The sequence below is a fragment of the Anolis sagrei genome, chromosome 4 (genome assembly GCF_037176765.1).
Source record: "Anolis sagrei isolate rAnoSag1 chromosome 4, rAnoSag1.mat, whole genome shotgun sequence".
Taxonomy (NCBI): Eukaryota; Metazoa; Chordata; class Lepidosauria; order Squamata; family Dactyloidae; genus Anolis; species Anolis sagrei.
Genome location: NC_090024.1, coordinates 109,855,273 through 109,880,948, shown reverse-complemented (window position 1 = coordinate 109,880,948; position 25,676 = coordinate 109,855,273). Strand labels below are relative to the sequence as shown.

The following is a 25,676-nucleotide window of genomic DNA, read 5'->3' as shown; positions in this document are numbered from 1 at the left end:
ATTTGTAGCTAGGGAGTCTCCAATACGGCTTATAAACTCATGTGGTAATGTTTTAGGTTCATATATCAATTTCTAGGTTCATATATCCATTAATGTTCAGTGAATTATATAACCTGTTCTTTTTTTTTTCTTTACTGAAACCTACATCATAAGAATCTTGTATGTGATGATGCCCTCCTTGCAGAGGCGGCCCTAGGTAATTTTCAATGGTAAGCTAACAGTATCTCTCCCCCCCCCCCCCCAAACCAATCAGTGATATATATTTTCTGTTCGTGGTTGGAGTTCTGTGTGCCATATTTGGTTCAATTCCATCATTGGTGGAGTTCAGAATGCTCTTTGATTGTTGGTGAACTATACATCCCAGTAACTACAACTCGCAAATGTCAAGGTCTATTTTCCCCCAAGAGCGCCTCAAGAGCGCCCCTGGGCAAAATCAACTATACTGCAAAAGCTTACTTTGCATAATGGGTTGAGCCGCTCCTGGTGAGACCTATAGCAACATCTAGTTTTCTGTCTCTGCCCTAGAAGGTATGCTGCATAAAATGTGAATTTGGCCCTGGCTTTGAGTATTATTTTTATTTAAAAGCATCCTTAACACTTCCCTAGCTGAGAAAACAACGGTGTTGATGGTATCAGGGACAGATTCTAGAAAACAAGGAATGGTTCCTGGGAACGAGGGACAGCCAAGGATGTGTGTTGTCCACATGTATGAAAAGCAAAAGAAGCATTTGTCATAAACAGCAACTGTTGTTTGAATTCCCACTAATTTAACAACCAGTAAAATTACACTTTAATTAAATGTAATTTAAATTACACTGCTTAGCTGGTATTGCACCACCTGACATCCGCCGGAAAGTAGCTGACTGAAAGCTGACTGTCACAACCTGGGGATCACAACCAGACACAGTGAATACATCTGCCCTTGCGCTGTGCTACTCTGCTGCTGAGTATGCATGCCCAGTGTGGAACACATCTCACACACTAAAACAGTGGATGTGGCTCTTAATGAGACATGCCACATTATCACGGGGTGTCTGCGCCCTACACCACTGGAGAAATTACACTGCTTAGCCGGTATTGCACCACCTGACATCCTCAGGGAAGTAGCAGCCAATAGTGAAAGGACCAAGGCAGTGGCATCTCCAGCTCATCCCGTTTGGGTATCAGCCAGCACGTCAATGACTTAAATCAAGAAATGGTTTTCTTAGATCTACAGAGACACTCGCTGGAACACCCCAGCAAGCGAGAGTCCAAAAGTGGCAGGCTCAAACCCAGCACCTCAATCCGTGGGTGATACCAGATGAGAGACTCCCCCCTGGGCACACAGAAGACTGGGCGACTTGGAAGGCGCTGAACAGACTGCGCTCTGGCACCATGAGATGCAGAGCCAATCTTAAGAAATGGGGCTACAAAGTGTGGAATGTGGAGAAGAGCAAACCACTGACCACCTGCTGCAATGCAACCTGAGTCCTGCTACATGCACAATGGAAGACCTTCTTGCGGCAACACCAGAGGCACTCCAAGTGGCCAGATACTGATCAAAGGACATTTAATCAACTACCAAGTTTGCAAAATCTGTGTTTTTTTTTATCTGTTTGTTTGTTCTGTTCTGTTAGAAATGTAATACAATGGTATGGTTGCTGATGACATGATAAATAATAGGGCTGGGCGGTTTCATTCGTTAATTTTGTATATCTTTTTTTTCTTGTTAATTTCCCATATACGAAACGATATCAAACTTTTTTCCAAACCCGGAAGTGTATTTTCAAAATCGAAACAGCATGCGCCAAATATTTTTGTATTTCCGTCCATTTCGGAAATACGTAAGATGGCTAAATGGCTTGCTGGGAGCTCTCCTCTCTCTCCTCTCCTTAGCCAGTCAGAGCCTGAAAGAGGAGGAGGAGGAGAGGGCGGGGAAGGCGCCGGCTGAGCAAGCGAGCAAGAGGGCGAGTGACCCTCAGCGGGAAGGCGGCCCCGTCCCTCCTTCCTCACCTTTGCGGTGCGTGTGCTTCGGAGGAGCCGGGCCCGACTCGGTGGCAGCGCTTGAGGGCCCGCCAGAGTGAGTGCCTGCCTTCCCTCCTTTCCCTTCCTCTTTTCTTTCTTCTCCTTTCCCTCCTCTTGGTGGAGAGAGAAAGAGAGAGAGAGAGAGCCCGCAGGACTCAGGAGGGTGGGACGGAACTGGGAGCAGCGGGGAGGCTCAGTCTGTTTGCCCTGTGGCTCTTTTTGGCAAGCATTTTCTGCCAAATATTTTTTTTATTATTAAAAAAAATAATAATTAAATTAAAAAAATATTGAAAAAATATTGGAAAAAAAATCGTTGATGCTTTGCGCATGCGCAACCGCGGGCGCCATCTTTACAAAACGTTTTGTAAATATTAACGAAATTTCGTAAATACCAAACTTTTTTTAATGGAAAATTTCGGATATATTTTTAAATACAAAACGCTGAGGCACCCTAAAAACGAAACGATATTAGAAACAAATTTTTCCGTTGTTACCCAGGCCTAATAAATAATAATAAATAAATAAACAACCAGTTTCAAGAATCTCTTTGGCCAATTTAACCTTTATGAAACAAGTAAAGTATGTGTTCTACATGCTCCCCCCTCTTAACAGTATGGTATTTTGATTACAACCTAGATTTCTATCTTAATTTTTGCTTCCTTCAAAATATGAAGCAGGCAGATCCAAAGACCCTTCTTTTGTCCAAACCAAGAATCTGTTTCATACATCTGGTCTTACAGAAGAACTTTGCTGCATACTGTGGGGTTTCCTTCTCTGCCCCCCCCCCCTTATGCTCCCCAGTGAATCCTCCTTTCTAATGTAAATAAAGCTTAGAAGACCCCCGTCAGCTCCTCCTGGTGCCTGAGCTTCCTATTCCAGTGGGAAAGTAGTGTGAAGGCAGGGGAGGCAGGAGGATGGACCCTGAGGGACTTGATTTCGGCTAAATTATTCCAAGACATTGAAATGATCTGTTCCCATCCATCTCATTAGCTGTAATTGCCCCCAAACCAACGGAGCCCTATTTCTTTTAACTAGCAGTGTCTGCTTTCAGTTTTTTCAGGGGTGGTTCCATATCTGCTTTGTGCTTTCTTTTGATATCCCCTTGTGGATTTTGTTTCATACCAGGCGAAAACATTGGATCTGCACAAAGACAAACAGGAGCCTCCAAAAAGAGGGACACAGAGGCACCTGAATTACAAGTAAACATTTCGAAATTTAAGATGAAGCCCACAGGAGGTATGGTCCTCGCTGTTTTGTGTGGAGCCTGTTCTGCAATATGTAAAATGGCAAATGTTGTGAGTCTTTAACATGTTAACAGCTTATCAAAAATATTGTGAACTAGTTCTGTGTAGCAAAAAAAGGGGGGGGGTTGTTTAAAACAGGGGTCTTCAACCATTGGCAACCATCTTTGAGAGTTCTTGGAGAACAGGAGAAGTTCCAGCAGATTGGAGGAGGGCCAATGTGGTCCCAATCTTCAAGAAGGGAAAAAAGGATGACCCAAACAACTACCGTCAGGTCAGCCTCATATCGATACCGGACAAGATTCTGGAAAAGATTGTTAAGGAAGTGGTCTGCAAACACTTAGAAACAAATGCGGTCATTGCTAATAGTCAACATGGATTTATCAAAAACAAGTCGTGCCAGACTAATCTGATCTCTTTTTTCGATAGAGTTACAAGCTGGGTAGATGCGGGGAATGCCGTGGATGTAGCGTACCTGGATTTCAGTAAGGCCTTCGACAAGGTCCCCCATGACCTTCTGGCAAGGAAACTAGTCCAATGTGGGCTAAGCAAAACTACGGTGAGGTGGATCTGTAATTGGTTAAATGGACGAACCCAGAGGGTGCTCACCAATGCTTCCTCTACATCCTGGAAAGAAGTGACGAGTGGAGTGCCGCAGGGTTCTGTCCTGGGCCCGGTCCTGTTCAACATCTTTATTAATGACTTAGATGAAGGGTTAGAAGGCATGATCATCAAGTTTGCAGACGACACCAAATTGGGAGGGATAGCCAATACTCCAGAGGACAGGAGCAGAATTCAAAACGATCTTGACAGATTAGAGAGATGGGCCAAAGCTAACAAAATGAAGTTCAATAGTGACAAATGCAAGATACTCCACTTTGGCAGAAAAAACGTAATGCAAAGATACAGAATGGGGGAGGCCTGGCTTGAGAGCAGTACGTGTGAAAAAGATCTTGGAGTCCTCGTGGACAACAAGTTAAACATGAGCCAACAATGTGATGTGGCGGCAAAAAAAGCCAATGGGATTTGGGCCTGCATCAATAGGAGCATAGTGTCTAGATCTAGGGAAGTAATGCTACCCCTCTATTCTGCTTTGGTTAGACCACACCTGGAATATTGTGTCCAATTCTGGGCACCACAATTCAAGAGAGATGTTGACAAGCTGGAATGTGTCCAGAGGAGGGCGACTAAAATGATAAAAGGTCTGGAGAATAAGCCCTATGAGGAGCGGCTTAAGGAGGAGCTAGGCATGTTTAGCCTGAAGAAGAGAAGGCTGAGAGGGGATATGATAGCCATGTATAAATATGTGAGAGGAAGCCACAGGGAGGAGGGAGCAAGCTTGTTTTCTGCTTCCTTGGAGACTAGGACGCGGAACAATGGCTTCAAACTACAAGAGAGGAGATTCCATCTGAACATGAGGAAGAACTTCCTGACTGTGAGAGCCGTTCAGCAATGGAACTCTCTGCCCCAGAGTGTGGTGGAGGCTCCTTCTTTGGAAGCTTTTAAACAGAGGCTGGATGGCCATCTGTCAGGGGTGATTTGAATGCAAGATTCCTGCTTCTTGGCAGGGGGTTGGACTGGATGGCCCATGAGGTCTCTTCCAACTCTTTGATTCTATGATTCTATGATTCAAACTACGGTCTGAGGGCCGGATACGGCCTTCCAAGCTCATCTACCCAGCCCTCGCTCAGGGTCAACCTAAGTCTGAAACGACTTGAAAGCACACAACAACAACAACAATCCTATCTCATCAGCCAAAAGCAGGCCCACACTTCCCACCGAAATACTAATAAGCTTACATTTGTTAAAATTGTTCTTCATTTTAATTATTGTATTGTTTTAAAGTGTTTTTGCACTACAAATAAGATATGTGTAGTGTGCATAGGAATTCATTCATGTTCTTTTTCAAATTATAATCCAGCCCTCCAACTGTTTGAGGGACTGTGACCTGGCCCTCTGTTTAAAAAGTTTGAGGAGCCCTGGTTTAAAAGATCGATAAAATGGTGTGGTGGGGGAGAAGACAAGAGCACTTTGTTATTTTGTACTTTTATCCTCCTTTATATTTTTACTAGCCATCCCGTGCCATGTGTTGCTGTGGCCCAGTCTGGGGATCTCAAAAATAAAGTAATGAGAAAGTGTTGGTTTCTAATATATGTAATGTCTTCATGCTTGTGGATAAAGTGTACTTCGTGTTATTTCTTTGTCAATAGAGATTGTCTGGTTTACCTACTCTGGAACATGCAACATATTATAGTCCTTCTTTAGGGGTCCCTTTCAAATATATCATACTATATCTGTATGTGAATCATATCTATCTATATCTATGGCTGGATGGCTCTTTGTCAGGAGGGCTATGTTTGCATTTTCTTGCCCTGATGAAGGGAGTTGGACTGGATGGCCTTCAGTATTTTCTGTTGGTCATGGGGGTTCTGGGTAGGAAGTTTAGCCCAATTCCATCATTGGTGGAGTACAGAATGCTCTTTGATTGTAGGTGAACTATAAATCCCAGTAACTACAACTCCCAAATGTCAAGGTCTCTTTCCTCCCCCCTGTGTTCATATTTGGGCATAAGAAATATTCGTGCCAAATTTGGTCCAGATCCATCATTGTTTGAGTCCACAGTGCTCTCTGGATGTAGGTGAACTACAACTCCCAAACTCAAAGTCAATGCCCACCAAACCCTTCTAGTGTTTTCTGTTGGTCATGGGAGTCCTGTGTCCCATGTTTGGTTCAATTTCATCATTGGTGGAGTTTAGAATGCCCTTTGATTGTAGGTTAACTATAAATCCCAGCAACTACAATTCCCAGATGACAAAACCATTTTTTTAGTGATGGTCACTCCTTGGGTTAGTAGGTGTCTTGTGGCCAAATTTGGCGGCAATACGTCCAGTAGTTTTGAGTTATATTAATCCCACAAACGAACATTACATTTGTATTTATATGGATGCCCAAATGTGAATAATGATGAAGTTTGAGGTAAATAGACCTTGACATTTGAGAGTTGTAGTAGCTGGGAATTATAGTTTATCTATAATCAAAGAGCCCCTTGAACCCCATTGTAGCGAGGGAGAGAGATTATTTCTTTATTTAAGAAAAACCTTTTTACTCTTATAAGGATTCAGTTTCTTCTTTTATATTAGCTGGGACTTTCTGTGTGCTGTTTAACCTTTGTACAGGCACTGAGACACACTTCTGTATAACAAAGTAACACAGTTTATTTATAACTTCTGGCTCCAACGCTTGTGGTTACATTTGTGTTTTGCTGCAATCTTGAGGCTTACAGTCAGTATCATATACTTGGTTTACTTTTCTGAAATAGACTTTCAATATTTCACATTCACAAACATGTTACTTGCTTTACACACTCTTGACTGAAATTATATTCTGACTAAAGCACCACTGGCTTTCTTTATGTTCCTAAAAAACTCGAGATCTATTTAACTAACTGCTTCTCTATATCAGAAGTCTTTAACACATCTTCATAACTGCTTTTTTCTAACAAGAGTTCCTAACTCTTTTCTCTCACAGAAGTTCCTAACTGTCTCTCACAAACAGGAATCCCTAACTCTCTCTTTTGTCTCTCTAACTGCCTATTTTTAAACTTTGGCTCCGCCCCTTTGGAATGTTCAGCTCTGCTCTCTCTCCAACTGTCATTTTGGCCTAGCAACCTGTTCAAATCCTGGGCCTACGCTAATCTGCATATGACCAATCGGCTTCCATATGCAAATGAATCCTATCTCTGCTGTTGCTACCCTGTCTGTGCCTATTCTTCCTTATCTGCCATATGTAAACATAGAGCTATACACCAAAAATTTTACATAGCTATTTCGCTACACCCACCAATCATAGAATTGGGCCAAACATCCCACACAGAACCCCCATGATATTGTGTTTTCTGATGGTCTTTGGCAACCCCTCTGACAGCCTCTCACAACCCCTCCAGGGGTCCCAGCTTGAGAAGTGCTACTGTACTGGCTTAAAATCTAGTTTCAGAATGTGGATTAATTAGATTGATTTGGATTATAGGGCAGTGTAGACTGAAATAATCCAGTTCAATGCAGTTAATATACATTCTGAAACTGGATTATAGAGCAGTGTAGATGCAGCCTTAGTCTTCCGGAGATCTAGTCCAACACTCAAACCACCACACCATTCTGGAGTTCACTTATGAGCTAAAGCAAAACGATACATTTTCTCTTCTTTCAGCTTATATTTCTGGCCATCATACTGACAGTTATACTTCCTGAACTTTTTCCTCTCTTGTGTGTGTCCTCATTTTTCTAGGGATAAAGTTCAAGCATGGATGATGGAAGGAGTGGATGAGCAAATGGAAGGAAAAGTAGTATTCATTCCTTGACACCTTTTTAGTCAGTATGATAATTACTCAGGAAAAACTGCATAAGGATGACTATGCAAATGCGGAATAAATTATTCATGAGCCTGAAGGCATTTATTATCGCAATTTAAGTGTCATTAGGACATGCGCACATAACTATCGTTTGCTTTAAAAGAATATATTAAGTAATCTCTGAAAGGTAAATTCAGTGAGAATGTTGGACTCCTATGCCAATTTTCTTAAAAGTCCTGAATTCGATACTGTCATTATCTTCTGTATTCATTCATGTTTTCTGTAATTATAATTACTATTGGAAATATATAGCAATGCAGCTAGGGCTTTCCATCAACATGCAAAGAGAGATGAAACAATACAAATCAGCAGATTCTCGTCCCAAGTGTTCTAGATAAGGGTTCCTCAACCAGTCGTTGGTAATTGGTAAACTTCTATATTTTTAAATAAAATGCCTGCTTGTCCTGTCTCTAGTTTATGTGCTCACTAGATTTGTTCTACATAATGTTATCTTATGCCAACAGTTGTGCTTGTAGAGAAATGAAAGCTGGGAAGCTCAGTGTAGTGAAATTGCTACTCTATGGTAAATTTTGGTGTATAGCTCTATGTTTACATATGGCAGATAGGGAAGAATAGGCACAGACAGGGTAGCAACAGCAGAGATAGGATTCATTTGCATATGAAAGCCGATTGGTCATATGCAGATTAGCGTAGGCCCAGGATTTGAACTGGCTGCTAGGCCAAAATGGCGGTTGGAAGAAGAGCAGAGCTAAACATTCCAAAGGGGCGGAGCCAAAGTTTCAAAATTGGCAGTTAGAGAGTCAAAAGAGTGAGTTAGGAATTACTGTTTGTGAAGAGAGTTAGGGATTCCTGCTTGTGAGAGACAGTTAGGAACTTCTGTGAGAGAAAAGAGTAAGGAACTCTTGTTAGAAATAAGCATTTATAAAGATATGTTAAGGATTTCTGATATATATATAGAAACAGTTAGTTAAACAGAGATCAAGTTTTAGGAACATAAAGAAAGCCAGTGGTGCTTTAGTCAGAAAATAATTTCAGTCAAGAGTGTGTAAAGCAAGTAACATGTTTGTGAATGTAAAACACTGAAAGTCTATTTCAGAAAAGGAAACCAAGTATATTATACTGACTTTAAGCCTCAAGATTGCAACAAAACACAAATTGTAACTACAAGCGTTGGAGCCAGAAGTTATAAATAAACTGTGTTACTTTGTTATACAGAAGTGTGTCTCAGTGCCTGTACAAAGAATAAACAGCACACAGAAAGTCCCAGCTAATATAAAAGAAGTAACTGAATCATTATAAGAGCAAAAAGGTTTTGCTTAGATAAAGAAATAGGCTCTCTCCCTTGCTACACTCAGGATTGTGATAAGGAGCGCTAAGGTTGGGAAATAAGGTTTCTTCCTATGTGAATTGTACAAACTGTTGCAAAGGTTTTTACTGGACAGTGGGCTCTACCATTGGAGCCATTCTTGAGGATTGATGTGTTTTCCTACAAATATTCGTACAAATATATTTCGTACAAATATATGTGTGGATCATAATAAATTGTGGCAAGTTCTTGGTGGTGTGAGCATGCTCTTTGATTGTAGGTGAACTATAAATCCCAGCAACTACAACTCCCAAATGTCAAGGTCTATTTTCCCGAAACTCCACCAGTCTTCACATTTGAGCATACTAAGTATTCGTACCAAGTTTGGTCCAGATCCATCATTGTTTGAGTCCACAGTGCTCTCTGGTTGTAGGTGAACTACAACTCCAAAACTCAAGGTCAGTGTCCACCAAACCCTTCCAGTATTTTCTGTAGGTTATGGGAGTTCTGTGTGCCGAGTTTGGTTCAATTCCATCATTGGTGATGTTCAGAATGCTCTTTGATTGTAGGTTAACTATAAATCCCAGCAACTACAACTCCCAAATGACAAAATCAACCCCCTCCCCCCAACCCCATCAGTATTCAAATTTGGGCATATCGGGTATTTCTGTCAAATTGGTCCAGTGAATGAAAATAAATCCTGCATATCAGATATTTACATTACAATTCTAAATAGTAGTAAAATTACAGTTATGAAGTAGCAATGAAAATAATGTTATGGTTGATGGTCACTACAACATGAGGAACTGTATTAAGGAGTCATGGCATTAGGAAGGTTGAGCAGTGTAGAAGGGGCCTACATCTTCCTTAGAATATCATGTGGAGTAGTGTCGATGGCTTTCATGGCCGGAATCTCTGGGTTGTTGTAGGTTTTTCAGGCTGTATGGCCATGTTCTAGAAGCATTCTCTCCTGACATTTCACCTGCATCTATGGCAAGCATACTCAGAGGCTGTAGGTTTCACAACCTCTGAGGAGGCTTGCCATAGAAGCAGCACCGGGATTGTGGCGCAGCTGGCTGAGTGTCAGCTGCATTAAGATCACTCTGACCAAAAGGTCATGAGTACAAAGCCAGCCCAGGTTGGAGTGGGTTTCCAACCAATTGTGTAGCCCGTTGTCGACCTTTGCAACCCGAAAGACAGTTGCATCTGCCAAGTAGGAAAATAAGGTACCACCTTAAAGTGTGGGGAGGCTAAATTAACTAATTTATGAGGCCATAAAAAAAGACTTCAGCAAAAGCATGCGGGGAATGCGGAAGTACTTCATCAGTGTCGCAGATGGACCATGAAAGCGACAGCTCCCCTGGCGGCCATAAAAAGTTAAATAGCCTCTGTCTATGTCTGCATATGTTGTATGTCAAAATTGGCATTGAATGTTTGTCATATATGTGTACACTGTAATCCACCCTGAGTCCCCTGCGGGGTGAGAAGGGAGGAATATAAAAGCTGTAAATAAATAAATAAAAATAATGCAGATGAAATGTCAGGAGAGAATGCTTCTAGAACATGGCCATGTAGCCCAAAAAACTATAACAACTCTCTGAGAATCGTTTGTAAGTGCAAATCTGATTGTGGATCTGTGTCTCCTGATGGTACAGCTATAAATAGTGCAACAGTAAAGATTAAAGCGTGATAGTTTTGGATGAAAATCTGAATTTGTGAGTTTAGTAAACGGTATGTGGAGAAGGTCAGACATTACAATTGTACTCTGCTGATGAGCTGATTAACTAACTAAAACTTTTTTTAGTGAATTGACTACTAGGTTTTGCTTGCCTCTGTGGCAAGGGTACAGCAGTTCCACAGAAGTCATGGTTGGAAAACTATAAGTAACTTCACAAACATATCCCATGGTTTCAGGCCTGGTCACAGCACTGAGACGCCCTTGGTCGCCTTGGTGGATGACCTCCGTAGAGAGCTGGACAGGGGGAGTGTGGCCCTGTTGGTTCTCTTGGACATCTCAGCGGCTTTCAATACCATTGATCATGGTATCCTTCTGGGTCAACTCTCTGGGATGGGTTTCAGGGGCACGGTTTTGTCATGGCTCCGGTCATTCCTGGAGGATCGATCCCAGATGGTGAAGCTGGGAGATGCCTGCTCGGACCCCTGGCCTTTGACCTGTGGGGCCCCGCAAGGTTCTATTTTGTCTCCCATGCTTTTTAACATCTATATGGAACTGCTGGGAGAGGTCATCCAGAGTTTTGGAGTTGGGTGCCATCTCTATGCAGATGACATACAACTCTACTACTCATTTCCACCTAACTCCAAGGAGGCCCCTTGAGTGCTGAATGAGTGCCTGGCTGCTGTGGCTATCTGGATGAGGAAGAACAAGCTGAAGATCAATCCCGACAAGACAGAGGTCCTCCTGGTCGGTCGTAACCCAGATCGGGGTATAGGGTGGCAACCTGTGCTGGACGGGGTTACACTCCCCCTGAAGTCACAGGTCCGCAGTTTGGGAGTCCTCTTGGATTCATCACTTACGCTTGAGGCTCAGGCATTGGTGGTGTCCAGGAGGGCTTTTGCACAATTGAGACTCGTGCGCCAACTGCGACCGTCCCTCGCTAAGGCTGATCTGGCTGGGGTGGTTCATGCCTTGGTCACCTCTAGATTGGACTACTGTAATGCGCTCTACGTGGGGCTGCCCTTGAAAACGGCTCGGAAATTTCAACTGGTCCAACGGGCGGCGGCCAGGATGTTAACTGGTGCTCCTTACAGAGAGAGGTCAACCCTCCTGTTCAAGGAGCTCCATTGGCTGCCGTTTATTTTCCGAACCCAATTCAAGGTGCAGGTGCTTACCTACAAAGCCCTAAATGATTTGGGACCAGCCTACCTGCGTGACCGCATCTCCGTTTATGAACCCACGTGTTCTCTTCACTCATCCGGAGAGACCCTGCTAGCGATTCCACCTGCGTTGTAGGCGCGTTTGGTGGGGACGCGGGACAGGGCCTTTTCTGTGGTAGCTCCCCAACTTTGGAACACCCTCCCCAAAGACATCGGACAAGCCCCTACGTTGGCAGTCTTTAGGAAGAGCTTGAAGACCTGGCTGTTCTGATGTGCCTTTCCAGAATAGAAAAACTCCAGCAATATGTCCCAGAAGCACTTTATCAGAGTTTTAAGATTGCCTGCACACTCCACTTACCCTAAAATCTGACACACCACCTGTCACACCCAGCACTTTTTAATCTGTATCCATCACATTTGGCCCGGCCCTAGTTTTACTGTGTTATGGTGTATTGTTCTTTGTTGTTTTGTTATTGCTTTAACGTTTTGATTTGCTTTAAGTTGTGTATTTGTTATGCTGTTGTTTTATTGAGGCCTTGGCCTTTCTAAGTCGCATCGAGTCCTTTGGGAGATGCGAGCGGGGTACAAATAAAGATAATAATAATAATAATAATAATAATAATAATAATAATAATAATATAAATATACACAAGGATTTTGAGTGCAGAATATTTGTTTCGTTGTTTTGGGCTAAGGTTGACCAAATTTACTGCAAACATGTGGCTCTCCTGCCATTGTGATATTGTTGCTGACTCAGAAAAAAAAATGAGCCTGGGACATGTTTTGCTTATGCGTTCTCCTTTCATCATCCAGGGAAGAGCGGAGGAATGAGGAAGAGAGAGAGAAAAAATTAAAATTTAAGCAGAGAAATCCCCAAGAGATTTATTTTTATTTCGTTTTAGTTCTGATGACATTTGGCGAAATCAAAATAGCAGGCACCAAATGTATTCTAGAATTGGAAACGAAGGCTTTCTGTCCTCCGGGAGGGAGGATGATCCTCTCTTTAGTGGAAGACGCTAGTCTCGGGAGATGGTTAAGCAATCACACACCTCAGGGCTTGGGTGGAACATCGTGTGGAAGGGCTGCGCTGCTGCTTTTGAGGTAGTGCATATCTGATGTGTGTAAAACATTCATAAATCATGACACACTGAAAGCAAATGAGAACACATAGGCATGAGCACAAACAGACACAAATGAAAAAAAATAGGAGATGTAAGGTGACAAAGGCAGACAGTTTATTGTATGCGTAGAGATGGGAAAGCGAAGTACATGCAAACATGATGTAATTGACAACTGCAGATGTACAAAAAGAAGGACAAACAAAGGTTTCAGGAGTTTGAGGATGCTCTTGATGGCAGGAGAAAGGGACATTCCCCATGATCGCACTGAGACAATGCAATTGGCAACATGTATATGACGCAGTTAGATTAAAATCTTGCTTTTCAGTATACTTTGGTGATTTTGTTCGATTGCACAATAGTATCTGCCTTCTAGCTCCAAAGACAGATTTTGATGTGGGAAATGTGGATAGACTCCCTGGCTATGCTCTATGGTTTTAGTGTTTGATCTATTTTTTATCTCATCAAATAGCAGCAGAGTTTTCCAGGAAATGCCATTCAGAGTTTTTCTTCTGAACTCAACAGCTCCTCATTTTATTTTCTATTTTTGTAGCCTCTTTATGGCCGTTAGCTCTTCCTCAATTGGGTTGTTGTAGGTTTTTTTGGGTGTATGGCCATGGTCTAGAGGCATTCTCTCCTGACGTTTCGCCTGCATCTATGGCAAGCATCCTCAGAGGTAGTGTGGTCTGTTGGAACTAAGAAAAAGGATTTATATATCTGTGGAATGACCAGGGTGGGACAAAGGACTCTTGTCTGCTGGAGCTAGGTGTGAATGTTTCAACTGACCACCTTGATTAGCATACAATGGAGCCCCCGGTGGCGCAGTGGGTTAAACCCCTGTGCCGGCAGGACTGAAGACCGACAGGTCGCAGGTTTGAATCCTGGGAGAGGCGGATGAGCTCCCTCTATCAACTCCAGCTCCTCATGCGGGGACATGAGAGAAGCCTCCCACAAGAATGATAAAAACATCAAATCATCCGGGCATCCTTGCAGACGGCCAATTCTCTCACACCAGAAGCGACTTGCAGTTTCTTAAGTCGCTCCTGACACGACAAAAAAAAAAAAAGCATACAATGGGCTGACTGTGCCTGGAGCAAACTTTTGTTGAGAGGTGATTAGATGTCCTTGTTTGTTTCCTCTCTGTTGTTGTGCTGTTGCAATTTTAGAGTTTTTTTAATACTGGTAGCCAGATTTTGTTCATTTTCATGGTTTCCTCCTTTCTGTTGAAATTGTCCACATGCTTGTGTATTTCAATGGCTTCTCTGTGTAGTCTGACATGGTGGTTGTGAGAGTGGTCCAGCATTTCTGTGTTCTCAAATAATATGCTGTGTCCAGGTTGGTTCATCAGGTGCTCTGCTATGGCTGACTTCTCTGGTTGAAGTACTCTGCAGTGCCTTTCATGTTCCTTGATTCGTGTTTCTGGCTACCAGTATTAAAAACTCTAAAATTGCAACAGCACAACAACAGAGAGGAAACAAACAAGGACATCTAATCACCTCCCAACAAAAGTTTGCTCCAGGCACAGTCAGCCCATTGTATGCTAATCAAGGTGGTCAATTGAAACATTCACACCTAGCTCCAGCAGACAAGAGTCCTTTGTCTCACTCTGGTCATTCCACAGATATATAAACATTTTTTCCTAGTTCCAACAGACCTCACTACCTTTGAGGATGCTTGCCATAGATGCAGGTGAAACGTCAGGAGAGAATGCCTCTAGAACATGGCCATACAGCCCGAAAAAAATTACAACAACCCAGTGATTCCGGCCATGAAAGCCTTCGACAATACATTCTTCCTCAATTCTTCTAATCTTTAAAGTGGGGATTTGCCTTTTCAAATACCCTATAGATATGGCAATTATTCCTGACCTCTGTTGCAACAAATTAACAATAGTATCATTTCTATTCTGCCAGCTAGAGGACAATTATTTTAAGGTTCCTTGGTGCTAATTCACATAGTGGTTAAGAGAATGGTTACGTATATGACAGAATACTATTCTTATCCTATTGTAACTATTAGGCATGTGCAACCATGGTTCTAAATGGTTCTAAAGTACTTACAAGCTAAAGTTCTGGTGGTGAAAACTAGGGGGCGCTGGTGCTTTGCTTCTACAGTTTTGCTAAAGTTCTGTTGGTGAAAATGTCAGAACTCTTACAAAACTTTCAAAATGTCATTATTATTTCATTATTGGTGATTTTATGACAGAACCTATTAGGAACTGCCATTTGTAATGAAATTTTGAAAGTTGTGTTAGAGTTCTGAAAGTTTCGCCACCAGAACTTTACCAACACTGTAGAAGCAAAGCACCAGCACCCCCTAGTTTTCACCACCAGAACTTTAGTTTTGTAAGTACTTTAGTACCATTTAGAACCATGGTTGCACATGCCTAGTAAATATATTGGGATGTAGGCAGTGTTTTCTTCTGAAGTCACGTTGAAGTTTTGGGCAGAATGTAGAATGGTATAAATTAGATCATTAATTAGAATGACAAAGGCTGAGGTGACTTCACCTCTCTCTCTCTCTCTTCCTCCTTCTCTCTCTACTTCTATTACAGCAAAGAACTAGTCCACAATTTCTCAAAATTTCAGGTGGCTGAGGCCTCAATCCTGAACATACAGCCATAAAACATATCAGCAATAAATTTATGTAAAACATATTGATATTGCAAGATGTGTTTAGAAAAGTAGTTTACAATCCTGTAACTGCTGAACAGGATGCCAGCCCATGTTTCTATGCAGAAATATTATTTTCTGTGCAGAAATGATGTTTCTTGCATTAAAAACACCAAAACCAATGTGGAAATTTTGGATAGAAGAGTTCAGCATATTGGTCCCGGTCATGTCTACTTCAAACATAGCTTTTGTTGGGAATCAGCCTGTGTTTGTGTTTCAGGATCCTAATGTGGGAAATGATGATGGAAGTGATGAGAGAAATGATGGTGCCGAGGCTGAGGTACAAGATGGAGATCGTTTGGTCAATGATTTTCATACAGACAATGACAGAGAGGCCTCAGTGCAAAGGGCAGTTTCTCATGAGAATATCCTTGCTGGGCCTACCAATGATAGTTCACTCCCTTTCTCTGTGAGCTCTCAAGATTTGGGTTTGGAAAACAATCTGACACCTGGGAATTTTAATGAGCAGCCAGATAGGGAGTTGAAGAATAGGCGGCTGGAGATCAGCCAGGATCGACAGTAAACTCAGTGTTTACATCTCTTTGAAAGGCTTTGTCTGATAAGGGGCAAGTGTGAGGGAAAGTGAAACCAATTTCTGGGTTTTGGGATATAAGGTTTGCTTCAAGGGAAAACTTGTTAGATCAGGCATCATTTGGAAATCAAGTTCATGTGCCATAGAAAACCTGTTCAAGGCGTCTGGTTCCTGTGGAATTTTTTAGCCTTTTGGATTGTCTTTGCATCCTGTTGATTCCTGTCTGGATAAACACTGTCTTGGATTGCTTTTATATCTTGTGTGGACATTGCTTTGTGTTACTGCCTTTTATTGACTTATTACTTTTTGGAACCTTCTTATTTTCTTACAAGCATTTATTTCTTCTGGCTATTTACTAAGCTTCAATAAAAGAAGATTTGTTTCTTCACTCTTCATGTGGCATGTTTTAAAGTCATAGGGCTTTTTCCTGACCTGGGGTGCAACAGCTTTATGGTTTGGCCAAGGCATCTTCTGTTGGGTGTGGATGGCTTTAAAATAACTGCATGTACCAATGGCTAATAATCATCCTGTTCTCCCCACTCCACTGCTGGGTCATCATCCATGCGCAGAATGAGGTAGGAGAGGAGCTGAAAGAGATTTTGCCACAGCAAGAGAGAGACAAAGAAGGAAAGGTCGCTTACATCTATCTCACAGCGATCACCAGCATAGTTCACATCACAAACGCAGTTGAATTTGTTGACCAGGTTCTGGCAAATGCCTCCATGGAGGCACGGATCAGAATTGCACTCATTTATGTCCACCTCACACCTGAAAAATAGAAGTTGGACAAGTATTGAAAAAAAGGAAAAGATATATGGCTCCTCACTGTGAATGCTGACATGAAATCTTTGGTTCTCAGGGATGGCTTGAAATTTTGATTGTCAGTTCATCCCTAGCTACTAAAGATTTGCACCAGCCTCACTGTTTACTATTTAAAGAAGAAATTGTATTATAAGAAAAGACTGAGATGGGAAGAAAGGCAGAAGAATGCTAAGGGGGAATGATACAGAAAAGAGGGGACAAAACAGGTATTTATGTATTTAAAATATTTATATTCCGCCCTTCTCACCCCGAAGGGGACTCAGGGTGGAGCACAGCTAATACACGGCAAACATTCAATACCGGGACACAAATTCACATACAAACATAAACATTAAAAAACATTTATCAAAATATTAAAATACACCATTTAAAACCGTCCTACTCAAATCTAATTAGCCTGGTCATCTTTCCTAATGCCGCTTTATTGTCCTGTCCCAAAAGCTTGGTCCCACAGCCAAGTTTTTACCATCCTTCTAAAGGACAGGAGGGAGGTGGCCGACCTGATCTCACCAGGAAGGGAGTTCAATAGCCAGGGAGAAATCACTAAGGAGGCCCTGTCTCTCGTCCCCACCAATCGCGCCTGTGACAATGGCGGGATGGAAAGCAGGGCCTCCTCGGAAGACCTTAATCTCCGCGATGGTTCATAGCGGGAGATGCGTTCGGACAGATAATTCCAAGGAAGCCCCTCAAGTGCTAGACGAGTGCCTGGCTGCTGTGACTGTCTGGATGAGGAGGAACAAGCTGAGGATCAATCCCGACAAGACAGAGGTCCTCTTGGTAGATCATAAACCAGATCGGGGTATAGGGTGGCAACCTATGTTGGACGGGGTTACACTCCCCCTGAAGTCACAGGTCCGCAGTTTGGGTGTCCTCCTGGACTCATCACTTACGCTTGAAGCTCAGGCATCGGCAGTGGCCGGAGGGCCTTCGCACAATTAAGACTCATGCACCAACTGTGACCGTACCTCATGAAGGCGGATCTGGCCAGGGTGGTCCATGCCTTAGACACCTCCAGATTGGATTACTGTAATGCACTCTACATGGGGCTACCCTTGAAAACGGCCTGGAAATTCCAACTGGTTCAACAAGCAGCGGCCAGGTTGCTAACTGGAGCTCCTTACAGGGAGCGGTCAACCCTCCTGTTTAAGGAGCTCCATTGGCTGCTGTTCATTTACCGGACCCAATTCAAGGTGCAGGTGCTTACCTACAAAGCCCTAAACGGTTTGGGACCTGCCTACCTGTGTGACCGCATCTCTGTGTAAGAACCCACATGATCTCTTCGATCATCTGGAGAGGCCCTGCTCACGCTCCCACCACCGTCGCAAGCGCGATTGGTGGGGACGAGGGAGAGGGCTTTCTAGGTGGTGGCCCCTCGACTCTGGAACTCTCTCCCCAAGGACATCAGACAAGCCCCAACATTGGCAGTCTTTAGGAAGAGCTTGAAGACATGGTTGTTCCAGTGTGCCTTCCCAGAATAGGAAACTCCAAGCATCATGTTCCAATGCACTTTACCAGAGATTTAAGATTGTCTGCACACTGCACCTATTGCCAAACTCATCCATTTCACCTGGTCATGTCCAGCATTTTTAAAATTTTTAATCTTTACATTTGGCCTGGCCTTAGTTTTTTAATTGCGTCGTAGTGTTATTGTTTAATGTTTATTGCTATCGTTTAATGTTTATTGCTTTGTTTTATGAGTTTATTTATTGTTGTATTTGTTATGTTGTTTTGCTGATGTATTTGGCCTCGGCCTCTTGTAAGCCGCACCGAGTCCTTCGGGAGATGTTAGTGGGGTATAAATAAAGGATTATTATTATTATTATTATTACTATTAAACAGATAGCTTTTTGCACAGAAAGCATCATTGTGTGGAGCTGAAATGGATATGAAGGCATTACATAAAGGGCTATACATTGCAAATAACAATTTCTATATTCTAAGAATTTCTACATTGAATGTAACATGAGAACATTCACACGATTAATTAAAGACTGTTTATAACTGGAAGATAATTTTTCAATACTTTGTTAACACAGTGATACTAGAGCTTCCAAAATCACATGGTTTTTCAATATTTTGTCAACAAATGAACTTAGAGCTTCCAAAATAACAGTTAAACAGTTAAACACACAATGAACTTAGAGCTTCCAAAATAACAGTATGACACGCAAATTCGTGAAGCGTTCCATATTTTTGTGTGTCACTGTCACTGATGTTGTTTATGGAAGAAGATCTTTCGACAACATAGAAAGTGTTATTTAGTGCCACTGTGCCTTATATTGTTTAACTGTTATTTTGGAAGCTCTAAGTTCATTGTGTTGACAAAATATTGATAAACCATGTGTCACTGTTTCTGATGTTGTTTATGGAAGAAGATCTTTCGATAATATAGGAAGTGTTATTTTGTGTCACTGTGCCTGACATTATTTAATTGTGATTTTGGAAGCTCTAGTATCACTGTGTTAACAAAGTATTGAAAAATTATCTTCCAATTATAAACAGTCTTTAATTAATCATGTGAATGTTCTCATGTTACATTCAATGTAGAAATTCTTAGAATATAGAAATTGTGATTTGCAATCTACAGTTTTTGTAATTGTGGTTATAGATATCTGTGCATGTTACAATTACATAAAGGGCCTCAATACATGATTTGGTTTGGAGCTCATCGCTTTCTGTGTTTGACTCAGGGCTTGTATATTGAACACACACAGGACTATACACATGCATAAGACCGTAGGGTGCAAGATATTATGTTCCATGCCTAAACAACAATGAAATAATAGCAACCACAACCCATTCCCAAAACAACAACAGCAATAATATAATCCCAGCCTACCCAGGGATGATTTCTTTGATACTGTTAGGCTCATTTCTAAATTGCCTAACAGAAAACTTGTATACAAGCGAGTAGAGGCTAATGTTTATTTATTTTATTTATTTATTTATTTATGCGCTTGTATACCGCTAATATCTCAGCCTAAGTCGGCGACTCATTGCGGTTTACAACAACTAAAAAGTTAAAATGTTTCCATTAGAATCTGATGTTTGCCACATTGGGATGGAGTGCCAGTGTTATTCTGTCATGTCACTATGTACTTTCAGAAAATGGGTAGCCATGACATTTCAAAGGTTCTCACCGCTGTCCAACGAAGCCTGGGAGACACACGCACTCCAAGTATCCTTGCAGCTCAGAACAGTTGCCATAATTGTAACAGGTGATGTTCTGATTCCCATTTCCACACACCGTTGAAGGGGGTCGTATGCCCCTACAGTGAAACAACAGTGGAAAGTGGTTAAATTAGATTTCACCATTATTTTCAAGCCTTTAAAAAATCCCAATCAAAATTTATTCAAGATAAATTCAAGAGAAAACAAGATTAATATTAACAATGCTATTCGGGATAAATCAGTAACTAAGAGCACTAACACTCACTGTCACACCTTTCAACTCTTTACGCACTCTGTCTATACCCCCTTCGGGTTTTTGTTTTGTTTTGTTTTGTTTTTCTATCCCTCTTTTCTCCTCCGCCCCCTATGGTTTCTTCCCTCCTTTTTAAAAAAAATATTTTTATTAAACTTTTTGTACATCAACACAAGGAAAGAGGGAGAACAATAACAGAGAAGATAGAAAAGTAGGAAACCCCCATACCCTCTCCAGAAAAAAAAAGAGAAAAAAAGGGGGCCGAAAAACAAAAAGGGGCCCAAGACAAAAAAACATAAACTATTCTAAAATGACTTCCACTCCAGCCTCGGGATCTTCTCTCATTTCTTCTAAAACTCATTTATGTTTTCTTAACCTCTAGTATCTTTCTATATTTTTCTTCTCATAGTCATAGAAAAAAGTCCAGTCTGTCCTCTTTAACGGTTTTCCAGTATTTTTCCTCAACAAAAAAGTTAATTCATCCATATCTCTTATTTCTATAACCTTTTCCCTCCATTCGTCAATAATCGGAATCTGTTCATTTTTCCAATGTTTGGCAAAAATGATCCTTGCTGCTGTGGTAAAATATGTAAATAATTTGTCTTCATTCTCATCCAATTTTAAGTCTGAGTCCATAAAACCTAATAGATAATACTCCGGCTTCTTTTTGAACTTTCTCTTAAATATCTTTTGTAATTCTTCATGTATCAATGACCAAAACTTAGATGTTTCTTTACATGTCCACCACATGTGGTAAAATGTGCCTGATTGTTCACCACACTTCCCTCCTTTTACCCTCTTATTTTTAGATAAATATTAGACATGTCGATGATTAACACATTCTCGATGTACTATTAGCCCAAAACCTTTAATAAAAAATATTTAAAAAATATTCTGTACTGTTTCTATCTGTACTTATGTCATTTTTTGAAGTCATCTTCTTTTCTTTTCCACTTATTTATTATTTATTATTTATTTACTTCACTTGTATACCGCTATTCTCAGACCTTAGGCGACTTATAGCGGTTAACAACACTAATAGCAAAAATTCAGTGCAGCATAACAAGGTATTTAAAACAATTAGCACAATAGCAGACTAAGCAATTAAACAACAATAAACATTCATTCATTGGCGTCTCATAACTAGAATCATGATCCAAACTCGTCATCCGTAGTTCCATTTCCTAAAATTCATTGCACTGCCTATTCAAACGCCTGTTCAAATAACCAGGTTTTCACTTTTCTCCGAAATACCATCCATGAGGGAGCCGATCTAATGTCCATGGGAAGGGCATTCCACAGCCGAGGGGCCACCATTGAGAAGGCCCTGTCTCTCATCCCCGCCAGCCGTGCCTGTGTTGCAGGCAGGATCGAGAGCAGGGCCTCCCCGGAAGATCTCAAAGTCCTAGTGGGTTCATAGGCGGAGATGCGATCGGATAGGTAACTTGGGCCAGAACCGTTTCACTCTTCTTTTCTTCTGCAGTGAGCATGCTTTTAAATACAGTTAAACTAATTCTATCAATAGTTTTACCATATTTTAACTTTTATCATCTTGTCATGGGTGCCTCTATCACCCATGAGATAGAGGGTGTTTGTAAAACACCCTCTATCTCATGACTAAGGACATAATCACATTCAATAAAATTAGCATTTTTACATACAGTGGAGTCTCGCTTATCCAATGTTCGCTCATTCAACGTTCTGTATTATCCAATGCAGTCTGCCTCCTATCCAGAGCTGTTTCAATACGTTGTGAATTTTTGGTGATAAATTCATAAATACAGTAATTGCTACATAACGTTATTGTGTATTGAACTGCTTTTTCTGTTGATTTTTTTGTAAAATGCACTGGCTGCCATTCATCTACCGGACCCAATTCAAGGTGCAGGTTCTTACCTACAAAGCCCTGAACGGTTTGGGACCCGCCTACCTGCGTGACCGCATCTCTGTATATGAACCCACACGATCCCTTTGATCATCCGGAGAGGTCCTGCTCTCGATCCCACCAGCATCGCAGGCACGACTGGTGGGGATGAGAGAGAGGGCCTTTTTGGTGGTGGCCCCTCGACTCTGGAACTCATTCCCTGAAGACATCAGACAAGCTCCAACTCTGGCAGTCTTCAGGAGGAGCTTGAAGACGTGGCTGTTCCAGTGTGCCTTCCCGGAATAATGATCCCATAGCACTTTGTCCCCCAAAGCACTTTACATTTCTTTAAGTCTGCTCGTATGCCCTTCCACAAACACCAGTATCACCTTTCGTTCATGTCCCAGCATTATTTCCAATTTTAACTCTACATTTGGCCTTCCCACTGTTTTTAATTATGTGCTGTTTATTGATAATGTTGTGTATTTTATTGTCTATGTTTTTAATTTCTTGTATTGTTGTTATTATTGCTTGTATTGTTGTGTTTGGGCTCGGCCTCATGTAAGCTGCACCGAGTCCCTTGGGGAGATGGTAGCGGGGTACAAATAAAGTGTTATTATTATTATTATTATTATTATTATTATTAAAACATGATGTTTTGGTGCTTAATTTGTAAAATCATAATGCAGTTTGACGTTTAATAGGCTTTTTCTTAATCCCTTCTTATTATCCAACATTTTCGCTTTGCCATGTATGTGTACTTGTGATCTGCCCTGAGCCCCCTCCGGCGTAAGAAGGGTGGAATGTAAATAATATGTCAGGTTTTACTATGTATTGTAATGTAATATAGCTGAGTCATGCACTGCTAATAGGCTTCTACTGGAAATGCTGAGTCATGCATTAACTGTATATAGGGAATCATTTGGGGAAACTGTTCTGGCCTAGTCCAAGTGATTGCGAATGATGCAATCCTGGGTTTGAGTTAAGTCAATGAGTTGGGAACCAATCAGTGATTGCTATGTGTAAATGAATTGTATATAAGGAAGTCATGTACAGTGTGTTCTCTCTCCTTGTGCTGTGATGCTGTTCGTCGGATGCTCTATGTAATTGATCAAAAGAACCTGTCTGCTAAGACAAGATATAACTGTGTGCTGTGGTAAGTTTGTAATGTCACCTAGACAGGGGGGAGGACAATGGTAAAACTGACAATGGCCGGGCATGTGCTCAAGTGTCTGTAAAAGAGTTCCTGAGTGACTGTAGTTTTTGGGAGCAGTTGACTGAAAATACTGTGCAGGAAGAAGCTACTGGAAAGCGCTGAAGTTGTGTAACTGATCTGCTGCTGAATTGTGAAATTAATCTCAACATAATAATAATAATAATAATAATAATAATAATAGTTATTGTTATTAAAGAGATGTTTGGGGCTCAATCATTGCCTCTTTCAAAGGCTCAGGACTTCATCACGTTGAGGTCCAGCATTGTGATCTGGCAGCCTTCTTGGTGAATCTGGGTGGCATCATGGCAACCATGGCACCCTGATCACCAGCTGAAGCTTTCCTATCCCATGTGGGAATGCATCACCACTCCGTTTAAGCTCCGTTGTTCCTAACAGAACATGGGGTGACTTCTGTGTTGGCAGTGGCAGTGTCCCACCATGCTGACACCCCAGTTTGCCTACAGAGCCCCACTGGAAGTCACTCTACAACAGTGGTTCTCAACCTGGGGTCCCCAGATGTTTTTGGTCTACAACTCCCAGAAATCCTAACAGCTGGTAAACTGGCTGGAATTTCTGGGAGTTGTAGGCCAAAAACATCTGGGGACCCCAGGTTGAGAACTACTGCTCTACAACATATGATGGGTGTCATGGGGATCCATGGGTGAACTTCCACCCTGATTGATAAGGCTGTCAGAGAGGTAAAGATTTCTAGTGTTGCTACAATACCTGCAAAACCTTCCTGTGAAGTTGCCAGCACACAGGCAAGAATAACCATTGATCCCATCAACACAGGTGGCTCCATTTGCACATAGATGACCACGGCAGTCATTTATGTCTTCTTCACACCTTGCGCCGGTATAGCCCAGATCACATATACATGTGTAGGACGCAGTTCTATCGCTGCAGTTTCCATGCACGCAAGGGTTGGATGCACATTCATCAATGTTGATATCACAGTAGGTCCCAGTCCATCCCTTGGCACATGTGCAGTGATAGTGAGTATAGAAGTCTTCACATCTCCCATTGTTCATGCAAGGGTTTGTGCTGCAGGCATCTAACTGAGAGCAGCCAGTGGCAACAGAATTGGCTGATATCTTTAGGAATTGCTCTTCTTGTGGCCTTTTAGTGTATCCATCAGCACTGTCAAAATAGGAGAGATGGATTCCGCTGATCTCTATGGTACTCATGCAACCACTTAGTCCATTGAGGTCATCAAAAGGTCTGTCAGCCAGGTAAATATCTGTCCCTTCCCTTAGGAAGTTGAGGTTTCCTGTGGTGACCATGCTTGTTGCACTGTCTTTCTCACCATCGAGATCCATGCGCCATGTTGATGACTGAGAGGAGGGTTCGGCCATGGAAAAGGTCACTTGGTGCCACTTCCCATCATTTACTGGTTTGGAGGTAGCCAAGTTCAGTCCATAGAAGCTGTTGCCACTTTGCAGCTGAAACACTAATTTAGTCTTCTGGATGCTGATGCTGATGAACTCCGGCTCCTTCTCAGCATAAAGCAATATCACATCCGAGTCTCGGGTTCGAAAGCCAAAGGCTATCTTGGTGAGGTCTCTCTTGATCTTCCCATTGCTCCTATAAAAGATGGCACTGTTTCTGCCACTAAAAATGGCATTGGCGCTACCTAGACAGAGACAACAAAAGTTATTAAAGGACAGAAAGATTTAATTGTTTGCATACAGTATGCTACATTTCTGGTTTGGTTTCTCTGTGACTTATATGGATATGTGCTCAATAGTAAGGGGGAAAAACACATGGAGGGGAGGTTGAGCAAAATGGCATATGGGGATGTACAAACCAAAACGTAAAGCAACAACAAAACCCCAAACAATAAACAGTATAGTAATTGCTGCCAAGGAAAATGTTTTCAAACACTTTCCAACATTTCTCATTTCTGTCAGACGCAGGTCTTCAGCAAAGTCTCTCCAAATATTTTGGATTGCAACAGGGATAGCACACAATTATTCATCATTGCTGAGGGAAATCCATCTCTCTTCCAGTTACTGTGAAGATTACAATGAAACCTATAAGAATAATAGAGTCTAGGAGGATGGCAGCTGCTGCCATCGTCCCTACCAATGAAAAAGGTTTAGAGCTTTGATAATTTCAGACATTTACCACTGCTTATATAACCGCCCCTGCTTGGTAGTGATGTTAAAAATATTATACAATAGGTATTCAGCACAGTTATGACACAACCACAAAAGGACTCAGCTTGACTCTAGTTTGACTTTGACTATTTGTGTTTTTTGTAAAAATGAGTG

The 25,676-nt window shown here is 41.8% G+C and overlaps 1 protein-coding gene across 1 annotated transcript in view; it reads right to left on the bottom strand.

The window, feature by feature from the left end:
• CRB1 (crumbs cell polarity complex component 1) overlaps positions 1–25,676 on the bottom strand; it is a 194,330-nt gene that overhangs the window by 13,677 nt on the left and 154,977 nt on the right. The window contains exons 9-11 of the mRNA XM_067467567.1: positions 24,130–25,032; positions 20,040–20,168; positions 16,719–16,845 (exon numbers count right to left, since the gene is read on the bottom strand). Coding sequence (XP_067323668.1) covers positions 16,719–16,845; positions 20,040–20,168; positions 24,130–25,032 — 1,159 coding nt within the window. The remainder of the gene's footprint in view (positions 1–16,718; positions 16,846–20,039; positions 20,169–24,129; positions 25,033–25,676) is intronic.